The following is a 25,621-nucleotide window of genomic DNA, read 5'->3' as shown; positions in this document are numbered from 1 at the left end:
AGTTTTAAACACACAGCTGGCCTGAAAATGCGTAAACTACACGGCCATAGTCATTAGCCTATGAGTAGGGGCATGCAGATTTCGCGAAAAGATTTCAAGATTAGATGAAAGTTAAAATAAACTTTAGCACCGCCCGTGTTTCGTGATTGGGTGAGTTTCTCCCAGGTACATGTCGATTGTAACAACACCAATCACAGTGATTCAGTGCGAACGTAAACGCTGTCCTGAGTGGCTCGGTCAAACAAGGCGACGACTTCTCTCGCAGACGGCCGCCAATCACAAGGAAGAAACCGCTGGTGCGGGTATACCTTGTTGCAGTCTAATAAGTGTTCAGATCTTTTCTGCGAAAAAAACCTGCCCCTACCTATGAGCAGATGTAATTTTCTCGAGCACGCACATGTAGTCTATCCTAGAGGTAACTGAAACCGCGAATTTTCCCATTCGCTGCTAATAGCAGATATCGTGCAGTCTGAGCAGTCCGAGGACACGGGAGCGGACCGTCCGCAGGGAAGGAGTGGGTGCCGTCATCCTGCAGGAGAGAGAAGGTGCGCAGTCCCGGGGGAAGGGGCGAGAAGGGGGCGGGTGGGGGAAGGCTCGCGATAAGCAGATAGCGGCGAGGCGATAGTGCGGGCGTGCCGCGGCAGTCGGGCAGTCGGAGCAGCCCATGACGCCATGCGCGGCGCGCCGGGTGTGCTCGTGGTGCTTCTGGCGGTGGCGGCGCAGGCGCAGAACGTCGCGCGTGAGTCCCGGCCTCCCGCCTTCTCACGTCCTCTGGGCGCACTACACTGTCAACAACTTACAATGAATTTACGAAGAATCCGCCTCAAATAAACGAAGAATGCTTCGTCATTTCAGATAACTGCATCTTTGTCGAAACTTCACCGTAATTAATATTATCTTTGAAAGATTTGTGCAATGGGAGTGCATGACTTCATGTAAGTTTTTGGACATACGCCATTGCTAAGAACTTTTTCTGTTGAAGGAAAACTTTTTTTTTTTCGTTCTCTTATTACATTTTGTTTTTTCTTTGTTTTGTTGACAATATTCCTGTTAAGGAATAGTTTGTGGTGTTTATATCCTTGTTGACAACAGCAATTTTTTGCTTAATTTTGCGTTTTTTTGTCTTTTTTGGGTTTTATTTATTTATTTCTTTATTTTTTAGTTTTTTTAGTTTTTCTTCAACAGGAAAAGTTCTTAGCAATGGCGTGTGTCCAAAAACTTACATCAAGTCTTCACCGTAATTAAACTTCTGAATTCTGTTATTCGGTGTTAATTGTTACGCGAGAGAGAAAAAAAATTGTTATTGTATGAGTCCTAACAAATTTTTGAGTTTTTTTTTCTACACATAGATTATTGTAGTAGATTCGTATTCACAGTGACTGAACTTTGCAACCGTAAATTTACGAAGTTAACGACAAATTTACGAATATCCCTGGATAGTTTGTAACGGGCGTTCTTCGTAAATTTAAGGCGAAAATTTTTAACAGTGTGATTCTAGCACCCGAGCGGGGTCGACCGCTTTTACGCTGCTCCGGCGCACGTGAGATGTCTGTCCGGTGACGACGGCGCCTACTGAGACTGACCGCTCTAAAAGCCGTTTATTTCAAGAGACATGGAAAAAATTCGCCCATTAATTTCGCGACAGGCTTGACTTCGTGCTATTGATACCATTTGGCCGCACTTAATGTGTATAGACCTGATAAATCCGTGGATTCATTTCGCGACAGGCTAGAATCCAAGTACGTTTGCCTCTTTGCTGCTTCAGTGATTGGGCCGCAGTTCATCTGAAGGACTCTGGGCCAATTAAAAACCTTCAACATTGGAAGCATCGAATCGCGAGCATTCTAGTTAACAGGTGTCACGAGTCAGTAGTAGCCAATGAGCAGGCGTAATTTGCCCTAGTGCATGGAGGATCATGGGGTCTATCTTATTAGTCACTGAAATCTTGAATGTGTCATGTCTCGAACATGTCGCACGCCCTCTTGAGCCATCAGCAGACCTGATATCGAGAAAATACCCAATTTCTAGGGTCTAGAAAAATTCGCGTGTTAAACGACCCTTCAAGATAGGCCCAATATGATCCTCTGCATACTTGGGCAAACATCCGTTCATTTTTGCTGACTTGTGAGACGTCGCAACCGAGTAATCTGCGTGATTCGATACTTCTTTGATTTAGGGTCTCTTATTGGCCCAGAGTCGCGAGGAAATGCCGCACAAAGGTATGCTTATTTGAATTTTATTATATAACGAGATTAATCCGTGATTTTTACCACTTACGCGTTGCTCAACAATACTACTTAATATTGTATACCTGCTAGCATTCACGTTTTATCCCTGATATCAGGATGATCTTCAAACAATTGTACACAAAATGTCGATGTCCGTTCTCCATTCGCTACTGCTCGTTTTTACTGTTAGGTCAAAACGTGCATGACTGTATAATTTGTATGCGGATATGATGTTATTGTTTCTTTTGTCCATCGGGGCCTGTGAAATTTACTTGTGGTCCAATGAGCACGAATGCCGGAGTAAAATGGTATGCATTCCAGCATATCTTTAATATAATGATACGAATACTTATGGCCTCCATTGTATCAAAATATTTTCATTATTTTACAAAAGATTTCTTTGGAAACCAGTTGCCAAACAATTATATTTAAAGACTACATGAAAGTTATTGTAACTTTTTACAACACATGGCTATGGTTATTTTTGTAAATATGGAATACGTTTTTCAAGATAAATCTGAGGATTTATTACGATAATTAGCGCATAATTTTATATTTTAAGTGATGTTGCATTCAAGCATATATTTTAATCCATGGAAGAAATAATCGATTATTCATAAATTGACATTAATTAATCTTATTATGCTTATTAGTAGGGGCACGCATTTTCCGCGACAACGTCTCAACGCCCATAAGACTGCAACAAGGTATATCCGTATCAGCGGCTTCTTCCTTGTGATTGGCGGCCGTATGCGAGAGAAGCCGTTGACTTATTTGACCAGCCACTCAGAACGCGTTTGCTTCCATGCTGAATTACTGTGATTGGTGTTGTAACAATCGTCGTGTACTTGAAAAGAACTCACCCAATCACGAAACACAAACGATGCTACAATGCTTTAACTTTCATATTGTCTCGGAATCTTTTCGCGAAATATGCATGCCCCTACTTATTAGTGTGCGCAGTTGATACTGGAAAAATATATTAACGGATTAAAAATAACTTGAAATATCTGAGGTACTCGGACAAAACAAAACATAAATGCCCGGGTAAGAATCCGAACCCAGTATTACTGAGAACACTATTTTGTAGTGATACAGCTGTTTTCATGTAAGTATACAGATGTTTAAATAATGACTGGAAAATTTCGCAGTTTCATTGACCTCAACGATAGACTACACAATCCTCTCTGTTCTTGGGAAAATTACACCTGCTCATTGACTACGAACTCGTGACCTGTTAACTGGGATTGCTTGTGAGTCAATACTTATTTTGTTAAGATTTTTTCATTGGGCCATAGTCCTTCAGGTAAAGTGTGGTCCAATCACTGAACCAGCTTGCCGTTGAAGGGGATAGGATTGTATCCTATCGTGAAATGAATTCGCGAATTTTTCCAGTCTCTATGTTTAAATATCTGTAGGTTTTCATGAATATTTCTTTCCCATTCACAAAATAAATTTGCAAGCGATATATTAGGAACAAGAATATTTCGTAAAAATATATCGATACTAGTTGAGGATTAAAACGCTGTTGCATCGGCTGAGTTTCGTAATGTGTTGATCTTCTTTTCGGAACATGTACCTATACTGTAAGAACACCAATCATAGTAAGGCATAGTAAGGCCGCCAACTACAAGGAAGAAACCGCTGGCGTGGGCGTAGCAGTCTAATGGGTCCCTAAGGATATATAGGCCTACTTTTAATATAAAAGTTAAAGTCATTGATAGAGTTATTTATGGGTCGGTCACCAGATATTGATTTAGACATCAGGATTTTTATGGAGATTGTTAAAAGAAAAGTTTGTGCTAATTTTTTTTTTATTTCCCCGTGGGAAGCCGGGCGCCGCAGCCAGCATGCAACTGTTTGCGTGGCGCGCAGTGGCTCGCTGAGCGGCCAGTGTGGGCGGGCAATTACGGCGGCAATTAACGACTGCAGCGCCGGGACCCCTTGACCCACTCTCGCGTCCCTCCCGCCCCGTGCTCCCAAGGCCCTTCACGGCACGCCCCCCGCTGCCCGGGGACTGCCCCCACCCCCCATCGCCCGCCGTCAGCAGCCTTCTGTCTCTTTCTTCACGCGCGGCATCTCAGCTCTCGGCGCACTGCATTCGGCGGGAGCGGTTTCGCGAACTGGTCGGAAGTCGCACGGAACGGAAATGTGGAAACAAAGCGATGTCATCTGTGGCGGATCACGCGAACCAAAGTTCACAAAGCCAAAGGGAAACTTTTATAACTATAACTGTTTGATGAATTTCAACAATACGCGCCATGTTTTAATACAATACCTTCAGGAAGTCAGCTGTACTAATTAGTTAATTATTTCAAAGGCAATACCTATTTAATGGTAACAAAAATGTTGTGAGGTGGTTAGCACAATGGAACCTGCAAAACGTTTATGAATAAAAATTTTTACAACATGTTGTGCGACCGAAAACCACATTGAAATGTTAATGATGATTTAATCAATTTAAATTAAATGAAGCATATGATATGTATTTAACTATAGCGTATCGATGATATAATTAGTATAAATAGTAATAAAACGTTACGTAACATGTTTAATTTGTCAATTTGCCTAGCACAACCGGCAGATGTCAACCTACTTTTTTTAACGTCGTTAATATGATTATTTTAGAAGACCACTTTTCCACATTTCAGCGGCTAAAAAAAATAATAATTTATGTACGCCATTCTGTAACGCTCTGCGACCACTGTCTCATGTTAATGCGAAAAGCAGGGGTGTGGGGGCTTCTATTCCGTACAGGGCCAAGTGTTGATATGACTTTATTTAGCCGATGTTCACTCCGAACATGCTAAACAAGAGTGTTGTATTTATATGAAGTTTTGAATTGAAACTTCTTTGCTGAGGGGGCTAAAACTTTCGAGCATTACGAAAATTCCAATCGCACGAGAGGAATAGTTAGGTACGTGATGGGGGAACCGGTAGAGCAGGAGAGTGCATCAGTGGCGACGCCACTCCTACACATGCAATAGCGATCGAAGGGAAATATGGCAAGGAGGGGGGATAGGTATGTACTGTAGCATGCTATGTGCCAGTTGTTACGGCCAGAAGGGGAGACGGCAGGGGAGAGGTAGAAATGACGCAGCATTGATGCTTCGGAAGTCTCGTAACGCTGCTTGTGTTTGTTTATTACTTCGTAACGGCTAACAATTGACCATATTTGTTTTATTAAAAGTATTTACAATTTATTTATTTATGTGTAAAAGAGTTATTGATTGGTGCCATTAACTTTATTTAAGTATAATACATTTTTATGTGGATTGTGCCATTGAAAATGTAAATAATTCATCTCAATCTATACCTAATACGCAATAAGTTTCACTTCTATCGCACGTGAACTCCAGGCGTACGTGTTTATTATTATTCTTATTCTTCTTATAATTATTATTATTCACAGTATCTAGAGACTGGAATTTCGCTGTTCTAAAGCAATATTCAAACAATGAAAAAAGTTTTTACCTTTGTGCTGCTTCTGCGATTAGCCCACGGTTTATTGTGAGTGCTGCGATTTAATGTGGAACAATTATTCGAAGAAGAACCGAATCACATTACTTGATATTTCATGCAAAACAGGAACCAATTTACTTACGGGTGACATTTTCTCGGGTGTGCAAAGGACTGTGGAGTATATTATAGAAGTCACTGAACATTCTTTCCCATTGCTGGCATAGTCCTCACTCGTACCAGTGTTTAGAATGGTTATGAAATATTTAATGCGCATTCACTGTATTTGTTTAGCAAATGGTACAGATATATTCATGTAAAATTATAGATATCTGTTCATTTGTACATTAACGTGAAAACAACTGCATCATTACAAACTAGTGTTCATAGTAATAATTGGTTCGGATTTTTACTCGTGCATTTATGATTTGTGTTGTTACAGTGCCTCCAATAGTTAAAGTTATATGTAAACCGGTCCCTGAATAGCTTTACAATATTAACATCGCACATTTGAAGGCATAATAAAACAATACTAAGTATAATTATTGAATATTCAATTATTTCTCCCATTGTTTTAAAAAACAATTAAATTATAAAATTATCCGCCAATTTTTGCAAAAACAAATACTCAGTATTATTTCGTAAAACGTATTTCATACATGCAAAATTAACCGTAGCCATGTGTTGTACAAAATTACAATTTCTTTCTTGTGGTATTTTAAACTATTTGGCAACTGGTTTCCTAAAGAATCTTTTGTGAAAGTACAGAAAATGGTTTTCTGTGTGTTAACTATATTGCAAAAATCAGCCAGATGGCAGATATAAATACGATGGTGATCGTAAAACTTTAACGAACTAAATTGATCAAGAAACCTGTCGCTGTCAGTGACTAAAACCACAGGGAATCTCTAATCGACTGCGGGAAGCTAGCTTCAGCAGCAAACATTCCTACGATAAGATAACGTCTGTTGGCTCTGATACAGCGGACACGCGCAGATATACAATCATCACCTCGCGTCCTGATGCTTGTCAGTTTCTTCAGCTACACTGTCATTCATTTTTGTAAATGGAACTGAAATTACCCTTGAAAATTACTAGTATCTGTAAATTTGTACACTTACATGAAAGCAACTGTAGCGCTACAAAAAAAAATCGCATTACTACTAGTTCGGTTTCTTTGTATACCCGGGTATTTATTATATCTGTTGTCCAACTACCTTCAATTATTAAAGTAATTATTTAAATCTTCCCTGAATACCTTTCCAGTACTAACTGCACACATTAATAAGTATAATGAAACGAAATAAAGTCCAATTCATAAATATTTGGTTAATTTTCCGTGTTTTTAAAAAAAGATTATGCTTGTTCAATATATTATCATAACTTTATATTATCCACCAATTTTCGTAAGCAAGACATGAAATTTTCACTTTTTGTTTCCAAAAAAAACTATTTCATTTATGCAAAAATAACCATAGATAGAAATAAATTGTAAAAGTTTACAGTGATTTTATTGTATTGTTACAAATGATTTCTTATCATCTGGTCTCCAAATAATTTTTTTTCTAAAGTACAAAAAAAAATGTTTTGTGAATTCGGCAATTCAAAATCAGACCTTTCTTCAGTACGCGCAAAATAGCCACATATATAGGTTTAATAGCACACGCAGAACATAAATAAGCTAACATTGTTTATTTGGTCTAGATCTTAGGTATTTGTGGACAGAGTCACTAACCACTTATTGGCTTTCGGTGGGAGGACACGTCCGTATAAATGATTGCGTAACGTTTCGGCACGTCTTGTTGCAACTATCTTCAAGGATGATTACCCATTGAAGGTCTGGTGCTCTGAACAGTGTGTATTTAGTACCATTTACAGCCGAGCTGATGTAAGTCCCTGTATGTGGCCAGGAGGGTCTGGCCGATCAGTGTTCGTGAACTTTTCGGAAGTGTTCGTGGACTGGTTGGAAGTGTTAGTGTACTGGTCGGAAGTGTTCGTGTACTGGTCGGAAAAGTTCGGGACTGGACAGAAGTGAAGGAATGGTAGGCTTCCTTCGATCCGCTATCAGCGGGGGTGGACTTATTCGTCCACCAACCACCGGACGGTGAAGACGTGAGCGCCTCTGCGCGGAATGCTGGGTGGGCGGTCAGGTGGCCGGGTGGGCGGCGCGCACATAGGGTGGGCTGCCTCCGCCTCCGGGGCGCACCGGGGCTTTCCCCCGGCCCCGCGCCGTCTTCGGCCAGCCCCACGTGCCGCATGCACGCAGAATAGCGAAGCGCACAGAAGCCAAATGCCCTGCGATATCGGTTGCCTCGCCTGCGAGCTCTTGTGACTACGCGTCCACGTAACTACGCTGTGAAGGGGGCCTCTTACGGGAACACTTTTCGAGAGGGGCTGTCTCACAAAGATGGATGCAGATACAAAACATGACGTTAAATGTCAGGGACTGGCCTTGGAATATTTACTAAATTTACTTTCTCAAATAGTGGCACGTTCTTTGAATGATTCTTGTAATGGAGAAGATTGTATTAAAACAATATTTTGGTCATCAACCATTTCTGATATACACTGAATGTAATAGATGAACCCTAATTATCAAAAATAAAACATAGATACACAACCCCCAAACATGACAATGTAAAATAGACAGCACAGAGAAGTCCGTGAAGGAAAAATTATCACAGCACAGACGAACATAGTGAGCTGGCAACGACGAGACAGTTGCAACAATACTGTCGAACAACAACCTCGGACAACACAACCATAATCAGAGGAACACAAAGATGATGCAAACATATAATCTGGACAACACAACGAAAATACAACGACGCACTGGCGAACCCAGCGATGATACCAAAACAGATATTCTGGCAACAGAATGACGACGGAACACATGAACACAGTAGGCTTTATACGACAAAACAGTATGGACGTTTATGGGAACTGAGATCTGGTACCGTCGTCAGTACTGAAACACTAAATTCGCACAACTTTAAAACTAAAAATAAATGTGGTGAAGTATTTGAGTTAACTTGACTGCATTAAACAACATTCGGGTTCGGGAAGGGCTATCGCTCCTAACGTCATCCCTTAGCAGCCGCGACTGCCGCTGTGTAGTCACTGCGTACACTGCGTATGGTAACACCTCTGTGACGTAAATGGTAAACGTGGGTTAGTCGAGTTTCTTAAATGTAGTGTTTTTGCTATAAATAAGACGAAGAGAACGGTTTCGGTGTCCAGAAGAATCCAGGAAGTGCAAATCATATTTCTTATGTATGTTTTGGACTTCCAAAATTTCTGGAAAATATTATTTGGTCTCTTTATTGACAGCAAAATACTTTTACACCTGTTATAATGGTACCAATTTTTTATAGTAACCCATACGTTTGTTTAGACGTCTTAAAATATATTTTTATTTTTATTTTGATGCACTTTTATTCATGTACCTAACATAATGAATGACTGTTTCAATAAAAAAAAGTATCGTAAAAATAACAGCTAATTTGATATCAGTGAACATGTACCTAACCTTAGATTTATCAATAAATATTACTTTTTACACCTATAGAGCGTACGATTTTAAAACACAATGTGCAAATATCTCCAATATAAAAAAAATCTTTGTGGTATGTATTTCGTTCTTCATAATTATTGACAACAATAGCACAGTTCAAATATTTTTAGGCTCTTTGGGTCATACAAGAGGGAAAATTGTTTGGAAATATATCTGGTTAAAGCGAATCTTGAATGAATAATATCAATTACAGCATAACGTTTCGTCGAAATAAATGCTATTGTAACAGGATTGCGGATGAAATGTTTGAGTTGAGAAGCAACGGAATGAGTTGGCAGCGGGAAAACGAGCACCCAGAGATGACCTACATGCTCAGGTAAAGTCAACAGCGTTTCCAAATTTCTCAATATCCAGGAATGTCCCGATAGGTAATCGAACACTTTTTAAAAGTATTTTTAATTGACCTTAGACTGGTTATTAATGTTCATCAACAGCAAGACAAACTTCTCTTTTAATTAACATTTATATGCTAGATTTGACATTTAAATTGACTGTGGTAACTAGTGTGACGAATTTAGGCCGTACAAATTTACACACATGGCCAACGAAGGACTCAAACTCAGACCCCTCGCTCCGAAGGCCAGAGTGCAGCCAAATGGGCTACGGCACCATTCAGACACCGTAGCTCCAAGTGCTCGTCTTCAGTTGCGACGCCATATAACTACTAACATTTGAATGTTATTGCTAAAATGGAATATTAGCTGGCAAGGCAAGAAACAAGACTTCATGAACATGTGTGCATCAACAGTAGTAGTATAACTAAGGGGTTTCTGGAGAAATAGGTACGTTGATGGCCACCATATCGGATGAACTCCACTTTGACCTTTGACTTTGTTCGTTAATCCAATCTTTACTCCGACTCCGTTGTAGGATTTAGAATAACAGTCTCTAAATTTTAGAATTCATTACGGTGGATCCAAGATGGCAACCACGATATCATTCAAGATGTTGGCCTGAGTTAGTGTTAATGGTCAAGGTCGAAAATCATTCAGGACAAGAGTTTCTTGAGGGTCAATCAAAGAATGATGTAAGTTCGGAGGAAAACATGTGAACGAGTCTTTGAGTGCTCGTCAAAGATGTATGACATCTAACCTCAGTAACGAGCAGATTCATGTGTTCTCATGTTGCAAATACACTTTTAATACGAAACTCGGATACGAAGAATTCTTAATGCCGAGCGTGATCAATATATATTCGAATGGTGTTTTCAAGTACATTTATTGACTTAAATCACAAATAGTTTTCGCACCCGCCACTACAATTGATTACCGGAGAAGCTAAGTCGACAATCGAATCATTTGCTTAGCAGACCGAAATTTAAAAATTTATAGTGAAACGGCTGCAATAAAAGCGAAAAAAGAGTTGAAAACATAACAAAACCCGGCTTTCAAACCGATTTTCAACAAAGATTTTATTAAAATACTGCTCATCATGTAAACATTTATTTAACAGTTAGCACTATAAAGTTTTCCTTTGGCTTTGTGAACTTTGCTTCGCGACATCCACCACAGATGGCAGCATGGTAGTAACACATTTCCGTCCCATTCACGCAATTACTCCCACCAAATGCCGTATACCGAGAGCTAAGATGTTTCACATGAACAACTCATTGCCTTCAAGTCTATCCCCTGGCGACGGCGCGATGTGCGTTTGCGTGTGTATGTGTGTCGCAGGACCGTGCCAGTACGACAGCAACTGCGTGGAGAACGCCTACTGCGTCCTGAACACGTACTGCCGCTGCAAGGAAGGCTTCGTCATCAACGGCAGTCACCGCAACAACACCCTCGCTTGCCTCAAGGGTAAGTAAGTTCCTGTATCGCCGGGGCCAGAGCTACAGCACAGTGGTGGAGCCAACCCGTTGATATGATATTTAGGGGGGTGGGGGGGTTTGTATATGTCACATGGCGATATATACAGGATGAGTCTGAATTCATTAGGCAAACATCGGTTGCGAGTTGCCCTGAATAAAAACCAACTGAAATATGTAGTCCTAAGTGCCTCCCAATGCAAGTATACGCCTTTAAATTTGGACCCGAACAACTTCTTTATCAACGTATATACAAATGTTTCAAGAAATTAACGATTGAATAGTTTTTAATTGACTAAAGTTCTATTATCACCGCAGAATTGGTTACTGCGGTTAAATAATTTTATCGAAATAATAGGGAGTAACACATTTATTTCCAAAACATATTTGTGACGCACTTTATATTTTCAGCATGAGAATACGTGAATGATATCGTTACCGAGGTTAGATTTTACACATCTCTGGCAAGCTATCTCACATGTTTTTTTAATAGCCAATTGCCGTGATTCTTTAGTCCGTCGAGGCTGTTTGTGTTCACACGGGGTTCCTTTTTGCCTCGAAATCGGGATTTGTTTTATAAGAATGTGCTCATATAGGTGCAACCATGACAAACATTAATTTTGTGAAAGATTTTCAATATTAGTTTTGCTAAGCATGTCCTGTAACAATGTTAGAAAACTGCTATTATCAGGTAAACATACACTCTTCAACCCCGTCAAAATTCTTGACCCCAAAATAAATAACTTACATGAAAAAAATGTTTACAGTCTTTGACATGGACACAAAGCACCTTCGAAATGTTTCAATGGACAACAGACTGCATCTGCATTACTTAAACAGATTTAAAAATAAAATTATTTCTAGTCAGTACAGTAGCTTACTCGAGATATAAGCATGCTGATAATATATGTGTAGCATATTATCTATTCTATAATCTGACCTAAGAATGAGAAAGTATATTGTAATGTCAATAGAGCAAAAACGTTTTAGGGCAGGAAATAATGCCCCATTGTTTACATTGTTTTCAAGCCCTATTTTCATATAATACAAGCTTCATAGCATTGTCCACGCTGGTTTTATGGTTGTATATTTTTGGCGGTGGTAAATGGATAGTTAGTTCCTGTCCTGGGATGTGATAAAAGCGAGCTGTTCATAAAGTATGTGCCAACAAACGTAAAACTAAATTTTAAATCGTAGGCCTACACATGGAAAAACACAGCTAACACACTACGCTAACAATCAGTGAAATATCACTATTAATTTTGTTGACGATGCTAGAATGAATCACCATATGTAACAAGAAAATTCTTTATGCGACTATCGGGACTTCACAGTCTCTAGAATATTGATTGACTGTGGTTGCTCTGTTGAATGGCCTGAGCGGTCTAGATAATTGAATGTTATTACCAAATAGTGTAGTATGTGCTGAGTCGCTTCTGGGATTTCACAAGCCAGACTAACATCTGGAAGACGTGGACCTAAGATCTTTAAGAGTTTCTCCAGTTCACACTTCGAGAGTGCAATGATAGTGTTGCTGCACATGTGGTTTTAGTCCAGTATTAACTGTGGAATCGATAGTGATAGATATGTCACACTTAAAGTTGGTATTTAAGTTTAGCTGCGAGAAGAGTGCGATTTGGATTTTCGCGCGCTATCTTGGATTTGTGACGTCACTTCCACAATAGTGAGTAATTCTGACATTTGAAATTTGACCATGATCTTTAAAATATACTCGGGCCACCATCTAGAATAATGTGTGTCACTATCTTGAATCGCCCAACTTGAATTCAAAAGAAGTAAAAACAGAGACAACTATTCTAAATTATATAATGGAGATGGAGCGAAGAGGAGATTATAGGCCCAAAAGTAAATTTTATCCAAAACGGCATGACAGTTGGCACACTCCTACACCTCTGCTCATATACCCATAATTATATCATTGTGTGTTTCTGTACACAGGGCCGGTGCAAGGTAAATTAGCGCCCTAGGCGAAAAACCTTAATGCACCCCCCTCCCCCCCGGAAACTCCAAAAAAAAATTTTCTTGCCTCAAAATACATCACGTAAGTCTAATATTTGGTCAACAATCAAATGTAAGTAAGCTTGTGTTTTTTTTTTACTTTTTACTTATTACAAATCATATCCAGGTCACCGTGGACTTTAAATAATTACTTATATCAATATGAACATTCCAAACTGTTACAAAAATCCATTTTCATCTAGTTTCAATAATCGTTAAACATATTATATCAGCTGTTATGTGTCGGGCTGCGCCACCCGCAGCTACTTAGCGCCCTAGGCGGTTGCCTAGTTCGCCTATATGAACGCGCCGGTCCTGTCTGTACACATGTTCCAACAATCTTGTTCAATTTCTTGCCAGGAAACATTCTCGTCATCCAGTAGTTTATTACACGAGTTTCTGTAAATCTTGAATGTACACTTTGAGTTATCTTAAGCTTTAAGTAATTTTAATCTAAATTCGTGAATAATGGATTTTGTGACAGCATATCTCTCATGAGTTTTAAAGTTATACTTCTTTAGGCGCATTGTGAAAAAATAACGAGAGTGAATCTTTACGATGCGAGCGCACCATGGAACGAAATTTTCACAGGATTGAAAAAAATGCCATATAAAAAAAGGCTACATACAAATAAAAATACATATATGATTTTAAACCTTATACTTTAGTAATTGATATTGAAAGTGGTCCATATGATTAATTTTTAGTTATTTATTGTGAATATTAATGATAGAAATTGTGTTTATAAACATTTACAAGTGTATTTAATTAAGCGGGGTTATGTTCCCGTGTGTATAGTTTATTTACATTATAAATATTCCATTATTAATTAATAATTATCTCAAACAATAAAATTTGAATAAACAATAACCATATTAAATGATTTTTTATTATATATTAAAATTAACTCGATTAACTTAGTATACATATAAAATTACTAGTTTTATACACATGCTTATATTAATATTGCATAATGAGTATTTATTGAATTTCTTTAATTTGATCGAATTTTTACCTTACCAACAGTATTTATAATATCACTCCAGTTATTATATTATTTTCACGTTGATATAAGTTAGTTTTTATTACGCCACGTAAGTAAAACTTCTAAGGCGCGTGCATAATTACACGCACACATTTCTTATTTGTGGTGGCAGAGGCGGCGGCCATGGGCGACCCGTGCGACCACGACATCCAGTGCAGCCGGCCGTTCGGCGCGCACGCGCGGTGCCTGCCCGGGGCAGTGTGCGGCTGCAGGGAGGGCGCGCACTTCCGCGAGGACCTGTGCTACCCCAGCGTGCGTGAGTAGCCTCGCCCGACCCTTCCGCTACCCGCGCGCCAATCGGTCCCTGCGCGGGACCAGCCTGCACTGTCCTGCAAGGGCCTGGGGCTCCTCAAGCTACGCGGGTACGGACACGTCGTTTCATCTCGTCTCGGAAGCGCTTGGGGAGGGGCTGAAAGGAGTACCTTGAGGGAACCTATCTCAACATCATTGCCACTTATTCCAGGGTTTAAGGGTGTAGTTACCGTTCCAGGTTATTATTTTATGTTTATGAAACACAACGTTAAACAGGCCGACTTTTAGAGTGGCTGAACTTTCATAAAATGAAAAGTTTATATATATATATATAAATATATATATATAATACGTTTTGCATAATTTGCTGGCTGTCAAAGTTGCATTTTTTTGTACGTTTTTTTGTGCAGTATGGGTAAGGAGAATAACATGGAAAATAAAACTGGAATTTTTTTTTTAGGTTTTTAGTCGATTTTACAGGCTGCTATGTACTATGGTTTAATTTCTTTCAGAAAAAATAATTATTTAATTTTACTTAACCCTTAAAAATCAGTAGGTATACTTTTTATTTTGAAAGGCTAAAAATTATTAAATAAAATTTAGTGAAAGAATTTTAAACCATAAAACGCAGTAGCTACTTGCATTGCCTCTAATCCCTAAATTTTTCAGTTATTTATGCCATTAAGTTTCCTCATCCATACAGTACAAAATTGTAAAAAAATAAAAATTTTTTTTTTTTAATTTTGCCAGATAATATTATACAGATTATTCCGACCTTACGGCCGGCGTACTCGTGTTCCCCTCCCTCATATGCATAGTATCATTCCAGTTCTCTTTGATTAAACATTTCAGAGCTTTTAAATAAACAGAACTATGAGGGATCGCTCCCTGTTGTTGATCGGGAGGGTATTAGAGCTTCGGCGCCGACGAGTGGCTGGGGCAAAACTAATTATACAAAAATAATGCACTATATATATATATATATATTTGATGTTCCGCCACTCAAAATGTCTACAAGTTTAACGGTGTTAAACGTAAAAATTAAAATTATGACCTGTAACGGGACATACACACTTAACTCATTCGGCTAAGTCTGTGGTGTACTCCAAGGAACCCGAAAGTCACCTAACATATCTATGGGCCTTCTAAAAAAAAAAAAAAAAAAAAAAAAAATCTCAAAGTCGCACGTACCGGGAACATTTTACACAAACAAAAATTCAAATTATCACAACACGTGAACTGAGTGTTTACGCCGGATGCTCCAAACTTAGCTTCGTTGCGCAGTATGGGCAGAAGAGTAGGCCATGATCGAGCAGATGAAGGGAAAAATTGCATGCGTAGTACAGTTGTTCACGTATATTGGATATCAGTTTTTGTGAAGCAGTCGACGAAAGAACTGGCCTTGTGTTGTGTAAAATTTTGTGTCATATTCAGATGCCTAGCTAGAAATATTATTGTTTTTCAATTAGAATTGCTGCTGGCATAGAACACTGTATGACTACGCACTTTTTTTATGTATTTATTTTTGGAAAGACCACATTTTGAAACAAAAAATCACCCAATTAAAAAATACAAACTTAGATATGGAGAAAAGTATGTCAGTGTGGCCTGTTCTTCGTCTCAATTCATGGGGTTCCTTCTTAAATATGAGTCACAGAAACTGAGATACCCTACCTGCAAAGGTTGTGTGCACCTGGACGTAATATTTGATACACATATTGTTAAGTGCAGTGACGTAACTAGACTAGTTTCCACCCGGGGCAAAAACCCATCTTGGCGCCCCGTTTTTTTCCCTCAAACCATCCAAAAACACCACATATCAATTTCACCGTTTCAAATATTTTTATTCAACTTAGAATGTTAATAAATAGATTTATTTGCAGTCATTTCATTTTTAATACACCACAAGTTGGACAGTAGGCAAAAGATACCAGTTTTTAAGTATTGGACGATATAAATTTAGGTATCATTCAATACAAATAATTCAGTTAATTTGCCTCCAACATATTTGTGTTCACACTACTTTATTCAAGTAAATATCTATAGTTAATATTATTCCGCCATTTTAGCTCCCCCCACCTCCCCAATACAGCGCCCGGGGCACAAGTCCCGCCTGCCCCCCTCTAGTTACGCCATTGGTTAAATTGGCAGAATCCCAGGGAAAGTTGTTCCCTGAATTGACGTCTTACAAAATGTTCTATCAGGTACTTAAGTGACTTCATAAATGTATTTTATTTTATGAAGTGCACTAAAATTATGTTTGGTGTGATATAAACATTTATAAAATGTAAAAAAATCTTTTATACCACTCCCAACGTGTTAAATTAAACGAAAATTAACTAGATTTGGTTCTTCGTTAAAGAAACGTTTTCTACTTGTTCTGTGTTCTTCCTCCGGGAGAGATAATTTGCACTGTCAATTTAGAATATCACGTTAAACTTTTAAACTGGTTTTAATAAAGTTGGCAATTAAATTTTATAGGCTACACTGCTTCTTATTAGACTAATTTTAGAAATACAAATGAAAAATAAAAGGGATTTGAACAGTTGCAAACCTATACATTTATTACGGGAACAATAATCTATCGTTATCATGTTGTCAGAGCCAAGATTTTAAACTGTAATAAACTTTACATATTTAAATAATTATTGTAGTAAATATAATTTAACTTTTAACTGATGTGATGATAATTATAATCTTACAAAAAACCAATCTTAAAAACCTTTTTAAATAATGTAAAATGATTTAAAGCTGAATGCCATGGGCATGCGTGTGAGTCGCTGATAGGCGCCGGGTTCGATTCCACGACGGATGCAACACTCGGAGGTATGTCTGCCAGACGCGACGACTGCAGAGCGAGTTTTTTCCACCATCACATCGTGTGATTCATTCTCCGGGCCAGTTCACGTGCAAACTTTCACGCCACCGGCATAAATTATGATTGGGGCAGGCATTTTTCGCGTAAACGTATGAACGCCTATTAGACTTCAACAAGTTATACCCGCACCAGCGATTTCTTCCTTGTGATTGATTGCCGTCTGCGAGAGAAGCCGTTGACTTATTTGACGAGCCACTCAGGACGCGTTTGCTTCCGCGCTGAATTACTGTGCTTGGTGTTGTAAGAATCGACGTGTACTTGAAAGGAACTCACCAAATCACGAAACACTTACGATGCTACAATGTTTTAACTTTCATCTCGTCTCGGAATCTTTTCGCGAAATATGCATGCCCCAAGCCATGAGCCTCGCGCGAGCGACGCTTGGACTTACTTATCGGCTACGAGCGCGTGAGCTTGGGTTCGTGCCTCTTCGGGGTATAAATAGAAGCCAAAATACACCATCTTCGTTGAGGCAGAGAGCACACCTCCACGTACTAAATAGTGTCTATAGACAGTATCATTACCTTTGTGGTCATTCTCAAAAATGTATTAAAAATGAATGCCAATACTTCAAAGGGAAATCTTTTTGTAGCATGCGGTTCCTATGGACTTCAGACACTCTTAAATTTTACATATATATATATATATATATATATACATAAAGTAAAAAAAAAGGATTCACTAAAAAACATTTAATACCTAGATGGTGTCTTTCAGTTTTTATTTTTTCTTGAGGAATCAATTAAAAAATCCCAAAAATAATCTTGATTTTTAGTTCTTGGTAATTCACCAAAACACCTCAGGTACACTTTATAGAATATATGGTCAAGAAAAGTCATTTCTCCATAATTTAATTTTAGCGGAAATTGAAGAAAACTCCTTAATAGTTTCGGCATCATGAAAAAACAGTAAATACAACACGAGTAATAGTTAATAGTCGACCTGTGAAATTTTGGAAAGTAAATTTCTCGCTTATGCTAAGAATTTGGGTGTTGATTTGCCAGGACACAAGTTGCTGCGACACACAATGTTAACTTCTGCGTTTACTACCAAAGCGCATTATTCATATGCATAAATTTCCCTTGCCGGGTTCAGAACTGCGTGATTGTTGGTCATGCCTGCAGGCTGATGACACCATCACCACCACCAGCGAAGACACTCAGATATACTCGGTCCTATGTACACATGATGCGTGTGCCGCAGGCATCGGGGGCCAGTGCACGGTGCGCAACGACTGCCGGGTGGGAGCCTCAACCATGGACGCCGCCTGCGTGCGAGGGGCGTGTCTGTGCCAGCCCGGCTTCCACGGCGGCAGCGGGGGCCGCGACTGCCTGCCGGACATCTGTGAGTGCCAGCCACTGTGCTCCCCCGGCCCCGCTCGCGCTCCAAGTCCTCCATGTCCTCCTCTAAGTGGAAGTCACTGTACCTTGTAGGTGGAAGTGGCTGTACCTTTATGCGGAAGTGGCTATAACTAGAGCCACGGAATGTTCACGCATTCATTTAGTCGCAAGCTAGAATGCAAACCTCCACACTGTCGCACTGTGTTCATGATTGGACCGCAGTTATCTGGACACGCCCCTCTACGACCGTGAGCCAACGATGTCCAGCTAGGAGAGAAGTAAGCGAATCAGGTAGGGCCAAATAACAAGGATAAAAATGTTCTCGCTAAGAAATAAACCAATGGGAAAGTGAACATGGGTCGAGCACACCTATAACTTTGAATTCTATCCTGAGGCCAGAGAAATTCGCGAAATTTCCGGGACTCTAGCTTTAACTTGATGTTTCTCTCTGAGTTGAAGTGGCTGTACCTTAACGTCTCTCTCTCTCTAAGTTGAAGTAGCCACAACGTAACGTCTTTCTTTAAGTGGAAGTTGCTTTACCTCGATGCTACACCTAGCTACACCTAGACATCTGTCTCTAAGTGGAAGTGGCTGTACTTTGAACTCTCTCTTAGTAAAAATGGCTCTACCCTCATTATGTACGCCTCCAGAGCCAAGCAGGCTTGTTAAAACAACTTATTACTTCTATATTTGTAGACATTACATAGTTCGCGCCCCTTCGGTTGCCGGTAGGATCTAAAATGGATTTATCTTGGAAAATGGGAAACGTAGTGGACGTTGTTGTTAGCCAGTGTGTTTCTTCGTGCTACTACCGCTTTTCCGACCCATTCACTCTGTCATAGCTCTATCCTCACGTAATCACGGTTCATCGCCTTCAATGACCTACTTGTCGACGAGATGTTAGTCAATTATTCATTAATTCATTCTTTCATTCATTACTACTTAATGTTCTTACAGCCTTACAATAACACAGTAATATATGCTAAACTAGTGACCCGGCCCACGAATGTGATTTATTACTGGGGCGTCATTTGGATTTAATACGTAAGTACTTCTAAGTAATGCATTATATGGTGTAAAAATCAATTTTGATATAAATTAAATTCTTATGGTTACTAACATGTATTATTGGATATAGATGAATATTATATTTTAAAATAGCTTCGAAAATAACTAATTATTTAACCTATTTTGAAATATAAATTCTTTACAGTGAGTGATGTTTAGAAGAATCGAAATATGTTATAGTGGACTTTTCTCTAGGCCTTTTTAAGACCTAAATTTCTGTAGTACATTAATTTTATGTAAGTCAGCGTAGGTAAGCGCCCTAGAAGCGTCTTTTTACAACATGATTCAAATCATCGACATTTCTCTATTATCTTTAAATTTAGTATGAGTGTATTACACACATGTACCTTTGGGAAGAAATTTCTCTAAACGATGGCGAAAACCCCATCAAAATCCATTGTGTCCTTCAGAAGTAACCGAACAGACAGACAGACGCGGATAGCGAATTTGTTTCATACTATTAGTACTAAGAAATAAGAATAACTAAAGTTACATAAAGTCAGGGCCGGCGCGTCCATACAGGCGAACTAGGCAACCGCCTAGGGCACCAAGTAGCTGGGGGCGGCGCAGCACGACACATAACAGCTGGTATAATATGTTTAACGATTATTGAAACTAGATGAAAATGGATTTTCGTAACAGTTTGGAATGTTTATATTGATATAAGTAATTATTTTAAGTCCACGGTGACCTGTTTATGATTTGTAATAAGTAAAAAAGTAAAAAAAAAAAAAACACAAGCCTGCTTACATTTGATTGTTGACAAAATCTTAGGCTTACGTGATGTATTTTTAGGCAAGGAAAATTTTTTGGGGTGTCCGGGGGGGGGGGGGGGGGAAGGCATTAAGGTTTTTCGCCTAGGGCGCCAATTTACATTTGCACCGGCCCTGCATAAAGTTAAAAAAATCCCGAATTTTCAAAGAAACACACTTGTTTGCTGATAGAAGTGTGCTTATAGGTTCATAATCGCATTATTCTATACTTATAAGTAGCTTATAAACTGGTTGAACGCCGGCCACGCGTGTCTGACCGTGAACGGGGCAAAGACAAGTCGAGGCGAGTGAGACGGTGTTGCCGGCAGTGCTGGGGCACCGGTGCCAGGCGAGCAGCGACTGCTCCGCGCCGAACGCCACCTGCAGCGCCGAGGTGTGCCGCTGCCCCGTCAGCCACGTGCCCAACTCGCGCAACACCCGCTGCCTCCCGTGTGAGTACCGCCACGCTGTCCACTTCTCAAGTGAAACCTCTTAGTCGCGACGGCAGTCAAATTTCATGCATCGTTTCCGTGAAACATTGTTTTTTTTTTCCTAACCTAACTAAAACTAAGTGTATTTTGTTTGGGAGGGATCTGGGTTAGGGAAGACTCTAGGTGCGTCCCAGGCCGAAGCCTTTACGCCTATTCATGCCGGGTTTAAGCCATGCAGACAAGGGAGCATGCATCGTGTGCTTGTTCGGGGATTGGCCAGCCATGGCTGCGATTGGCGCCATGACTAACTCCCCTTCTTAACTCTAGACTATAACTAGATAAGGTGGGCCCAGGTAAAACCTCCATAGACAGAGGGAAAACCCTGGGCTGTGAAACGATTTCTGACGGGAAAATGTTGCGGACGGTGCAGAGAACTCGTTGGGTCCCGTTCCCTTGAGCGGGCTCCACGTGGTGGCGTGCGGCTCAGTTTAGAACCTGCCATGCTGCAGGGATAGGCGGGTCGCGGCGATAGGGACCCGCCTGCGCCTGACGCCACTCCGACTTGCTGGCATATAGTGAGGGAGTATTTGGGCAGAGTGCAACACAACGGGGTTTGAGCTTTTTTTTGAAGTGAGTCATAGTCTCTGTCGTTTTACCCCTTACAATATCCTTACGATTCGAGGTTTGACATGCCAAAGAGGTTTCACTTCTATCACTTGTACTGAGTTAAACGCGCTTTTTTTTTGTTAATGAAACAGAAATATTAATGTAAAATCACAGATTTTTATAAATTTGTACATTTACATTAAAAAAATACTTCATCACTAAAAAATAGTGTTCACAGTAATACTGTGTTCTGATTCTTACCCAGGTATTTATGATTTATAATGTTCCAGCTACTCCAATGGTTGAAGTTATTTGTAATGGCTTCCCAAAATTAACTGCACAGAACTATTAAATATTCGATTCTCTTTTCCATGTTTTTTAAAAAAACTCTTGAATGAAAAATTAATTAATATATATTATTACGCATCATATTCTGTAAGAAATACTCATTATTATCTCGAAAATACACATATATTTCTTGTAGTATTACAAACTATTTATTGGCAATTTTTTTTCCCAAAGGAATCTTAAATAAAATAACAGAAAAAAATATTTTTCTGTGCAGTGTTCATCGACGTGTACCGTTTGGAAACCACAGTCAACTTACGGATTCTCTCACGAAGGTTTCTTCATATGGAACCAGATAACTGCACTTTCGTATAAACTACAACATATTTGGACTTACAAGTTTTGGTTTCCTTTGTAAACCGGGAAAACTTTCACGTGGAAGAAAAAAGTGCCTTTGGGATGTGAACCACACATTTTCCCCCCTGATTTTTTGAGTCACACTACAAGGTGATCCTTGCAAGCTTGGGTTCGAACTAATTTAATTCAGTATGTGCAAATTTTCTAAAATATTTCTAAATGTATGGGAATACTTAAATAATTTCTAAGTAGTGTTCTTAATAAATCAAAATTGAATATTTGTAGGAATGTGAATCTTTCTATTTTCGGACTATATTGAATAACTGAATTATTGATCCGGATTTCTGGCATGGCTAAGATATTCCCAAACTCTCACACATGTTTTCAGACTTTAGTTATCAAGATATTACAGTTTGTAAACCGTCAGGAGAAACCTGTTCATAATTTCACGCAAGAAACTATACAACGTCCCACAAAGTTTTACTCTCCTAAACTGTGTCGTAAATATTCGCGTTATATTTGGTGCCGAGTTAGACTACCCAAACACTTGCATAGTCAAGTGGTCGTCATGTTTTCATTGGCTGTGACACATTTTACGTTCTCTCCGGGTTAAATATTATTCGGTAAAATATTCTTATAGGTTTTTTTTCATTCATTTTTAGTCCTTCGGGGTGTGTCAAATATTCTGTGATGCAATGATAAGAGTCCTTAAAATGTGTTGATACACTTGCTGTCTTCAAATATTAACGTAAAATTTTCAGTTTTCATATCTACTTTGGCGTGCACTCAAAAATGATTCCAGTTATCTATACTTATCCTCAGATAAAATATCAAAATCTTAGAAACCGATCTCCCTTAAGGTTTTGTTTCCTTGAATTGTGTTTAACATCCACAGTCCGCAATGTATTTTATAATGAAACATCAAATATTAATTTAAGGATACTTTAAAATAATTAGGTGAAATTTCTGATGAAAGTATATGATTTAAGGTCCATATTGCTGAGAGAATTTTAGCCTGGATTAATCGTAGGGGCGGCTACTATCATAAGGTGGACATATCATTACAGTGTAAATTTTTGTAAATAGAACATAAATATTCGTGTAAAATAAAATATATTTGTAAATTTGTACATTTATATGAAAACAACAGTATCACTACAAAATAGTGTTCGCAATAACACTGAATTCTGTGTTTTACCCGGGAATTTATGCTTTGTGTTGTCCAGTAGGCTACCTCCAATAGAAAAGGTTGTTTGTGAACCGCTAGCTTTCTAGTATTAACTGTGTACAATAATAAGCATATTACAACATAATGAAGTCAACTTTTTTAACATTTAATTATCTTTTCCATTGGTAAAAAAATATGCTTTAATCGAAAATCAATTTAAATATAAAATAATCGTAATGACTACTTAGTAATATTTAAAAAAAATTAACTCATATTTACAAAATTGACTATATCCATGTGTTGTAATAAGTTACAATATCTTTCATGTAGTATTTCAAGGTATCTTTTGGTGACTAATTCCGAAAATAATCTTTTTAAAGTACAGAAAAGATTTTTCTGTGTATTCGAAAAAATATTTAAATTTCGGATCGTCAACACCGCACAGCCAAGTTCCAGGAATAAAAAGTCTTCGAACCAATTTCTTTGTGAGTTGTATAACTCTATTCCCCGTGACGCCCCACGTCTCCTGCCTGACTCCCTTCCCCACGTCTGGCCACATCAGAGAGGCGGGAAAAGTCCAGGTGCAGCACGTGCTGAAGAAAGTGGGGAAGCCTACAGTACACAGGAATGAGAGCCACCCCCGAACAGTTCCGAAGTTCTCAGAAGTTTGTCGATCGTTCGTGAAAAAACACCATATTGCAATGATTGATATATTTTACGGCCAAAGAGTATTTCAAATAACGCTATTCCAACGTAACCAACTGTTCGTTTTAGATACGATAACCTAACCTGACATACCCTCCCAGTAAAAAAAAAAGAAATACTATATATTTAACTGACAAAACCTTAGCTAATCTTTACCTTCGGTAAACTTCGGAACTGTTCGGGCTGTGGTTGTGGCTTTTACCCCTGTGAACTGTAGGTTATCCAAGAAAGTGAAGCCAAACAAACCAAACTGTTGCCAGGCAACGACCGGGAAATCGCTCTTTACATTGTGGCGCTCATAACACCGACTCAATGCTTTCCCGTGGACAAAAATAAAAGGGTCTTTTCAGAATGGCGCAACAGTTAAAGCCCGCTAGCCTTTTTAGCTTTATACCCCCTCCCCTCCCCTCCACGACCCGTCGAAAATCCAGCTTAATGTTGCTTCCGTGGGCAACACACGGGAAGTTCCGTTATTGCAGACGAACAATGAGTTCATGGTAGATCGTCATCGATCCCTCGCAGTAACGGGACGATAAGAAGTAAAATAAAAAGGTAAAATAAACGTTTCCTCTGCAAATGTATAACTTAGAAATACATATTTTTATGAAAAAATGTTTAAAAGTTGTTATATATTATATAAATCTGAAGTATGCTTTTAGATAATCTTTGTTAATACTATCTGATGCACCCGTCAGTCAGCAGAAGTCTACGGCCAGAACACTCTTACACTGTTCATATACTACATGTCCATTCTCGCTGGAACGCTACTGCCACGTCACAAAAAGAAAAAAGAAATAGAATTTTGATAATGAACTGAAAAAAAAAAACAATCATTAGAAATAAGGTAACTGGAAGGAATATAGTTTTCAAAAGTTTTTAAAAGCCTTCAAATTCACATTTATTTTACCATTACCGTGTCGATTTCATGACAAAACCATTCACAGAAAGACTTTTTAAAAGTGTTTTTAAGAGTGAATAAATCATTGAAACTGCAATAGCAGTTGCCGTGGCGATTATAGAGAATACGTGGTCAAGAATCGCCAAGAAATTTAAATTTTAGAAAAACAAAAACGAATTTGGGGGAAAATAAAAATCTTCGAGTTGTAAACGGATCCGTCTTGGAGAATACAGGCATTAAATTTCACGGCTACATTGATACCGTCTCCGAGCTACATTAGCTTCAAAGAGACAAAAAAATCTCCTTTTTATTAATATAATGTGTTTTAGAGATGAGAATAAATTCTCAGAGACTATTCATCTGAGCAGTACAGCGAGTTCTGCGCCTGCTCCAGACCACTCATGCTTCCCGGGAAGCAGTGTAGATGCGCGGGTAGTCCGCAGTTTCTGCTGGCGCGGACGAATTAGGCTCATCCCTTAGATATTTATAAATGTTCAATTTTTAGTAATAGAATCTTCAAGCTACTTATACTTAATTCTAAATTTAATATCAATTGATCATATAAGGGCTGTAAATTGTAACCCACAATGACGGTGTTCAATGTAGTGTAGGGGTTAATAAGTTGCATGCGTCCCGTTATTTAGCTACAGATATAGAACCGTCAATTGCACAAAGAAAGTTCAAAACAGTTAGAACTAACATATAATGAACAACTAAATTTTTTTCAGGATTTTGTTTTCCCAATA

At 38.9% G+C, this 25,621-nt stretch overlaps 1 protein-coding gene across 1 annotated transcript in view; it reads left to right on the top strand.

Moving 5' to 3' along the window:
• The first annotated feature begins 624 nt into the window (after positions 1-624).
• Positions 625-25,621, top strand: part of LOC134531459 (multiple epidermal growth factor-like domains protein 10) — a 40,371-nt gene continuing 15,374 nt past the window's right edge. The window contains exons 1-5 of the mRNA XM_063367173.1: positions 625-739; positions 10,935-11,060; positions 14,245-14,388; positions 18,466-18,606; positions 20,752-20,874. Coding sequence (XP_063223243.1) covers positions 673-739; positions 10,935-11,060; positions 14,245-14,388; positions 18,466-18,606; positions 20,752-20,874 — 601 coding nt within the window. The 5' untranslated portion in view covers positions 625-672. The remainder of the gene's footprint in view (positions 740-10,934; positions 11,061-14,244; positions 14,389-18,465; positions 18,607-20,751; positions 20,875-25,621) is intronic.

Source organism: Bacillus rossius, chromosome 3, assembly GCF_032445375.1.
Source record: "Bacillus rossius redtenbacheri isolate Brsri chromosome 3, Brsri_v3, whole genome shotgun sequence".
Lineage (NCBI taxonomy): Eukaryota > Metazoa > Arthropoda > Insecta > Phasmatodea > Bacillidae > Bacillus > Bacillus rossius.
Note: the sequence above shows the minus strand (reverse complement) of the source record. Positions and strands in the feature narration are given on the sequence as shown.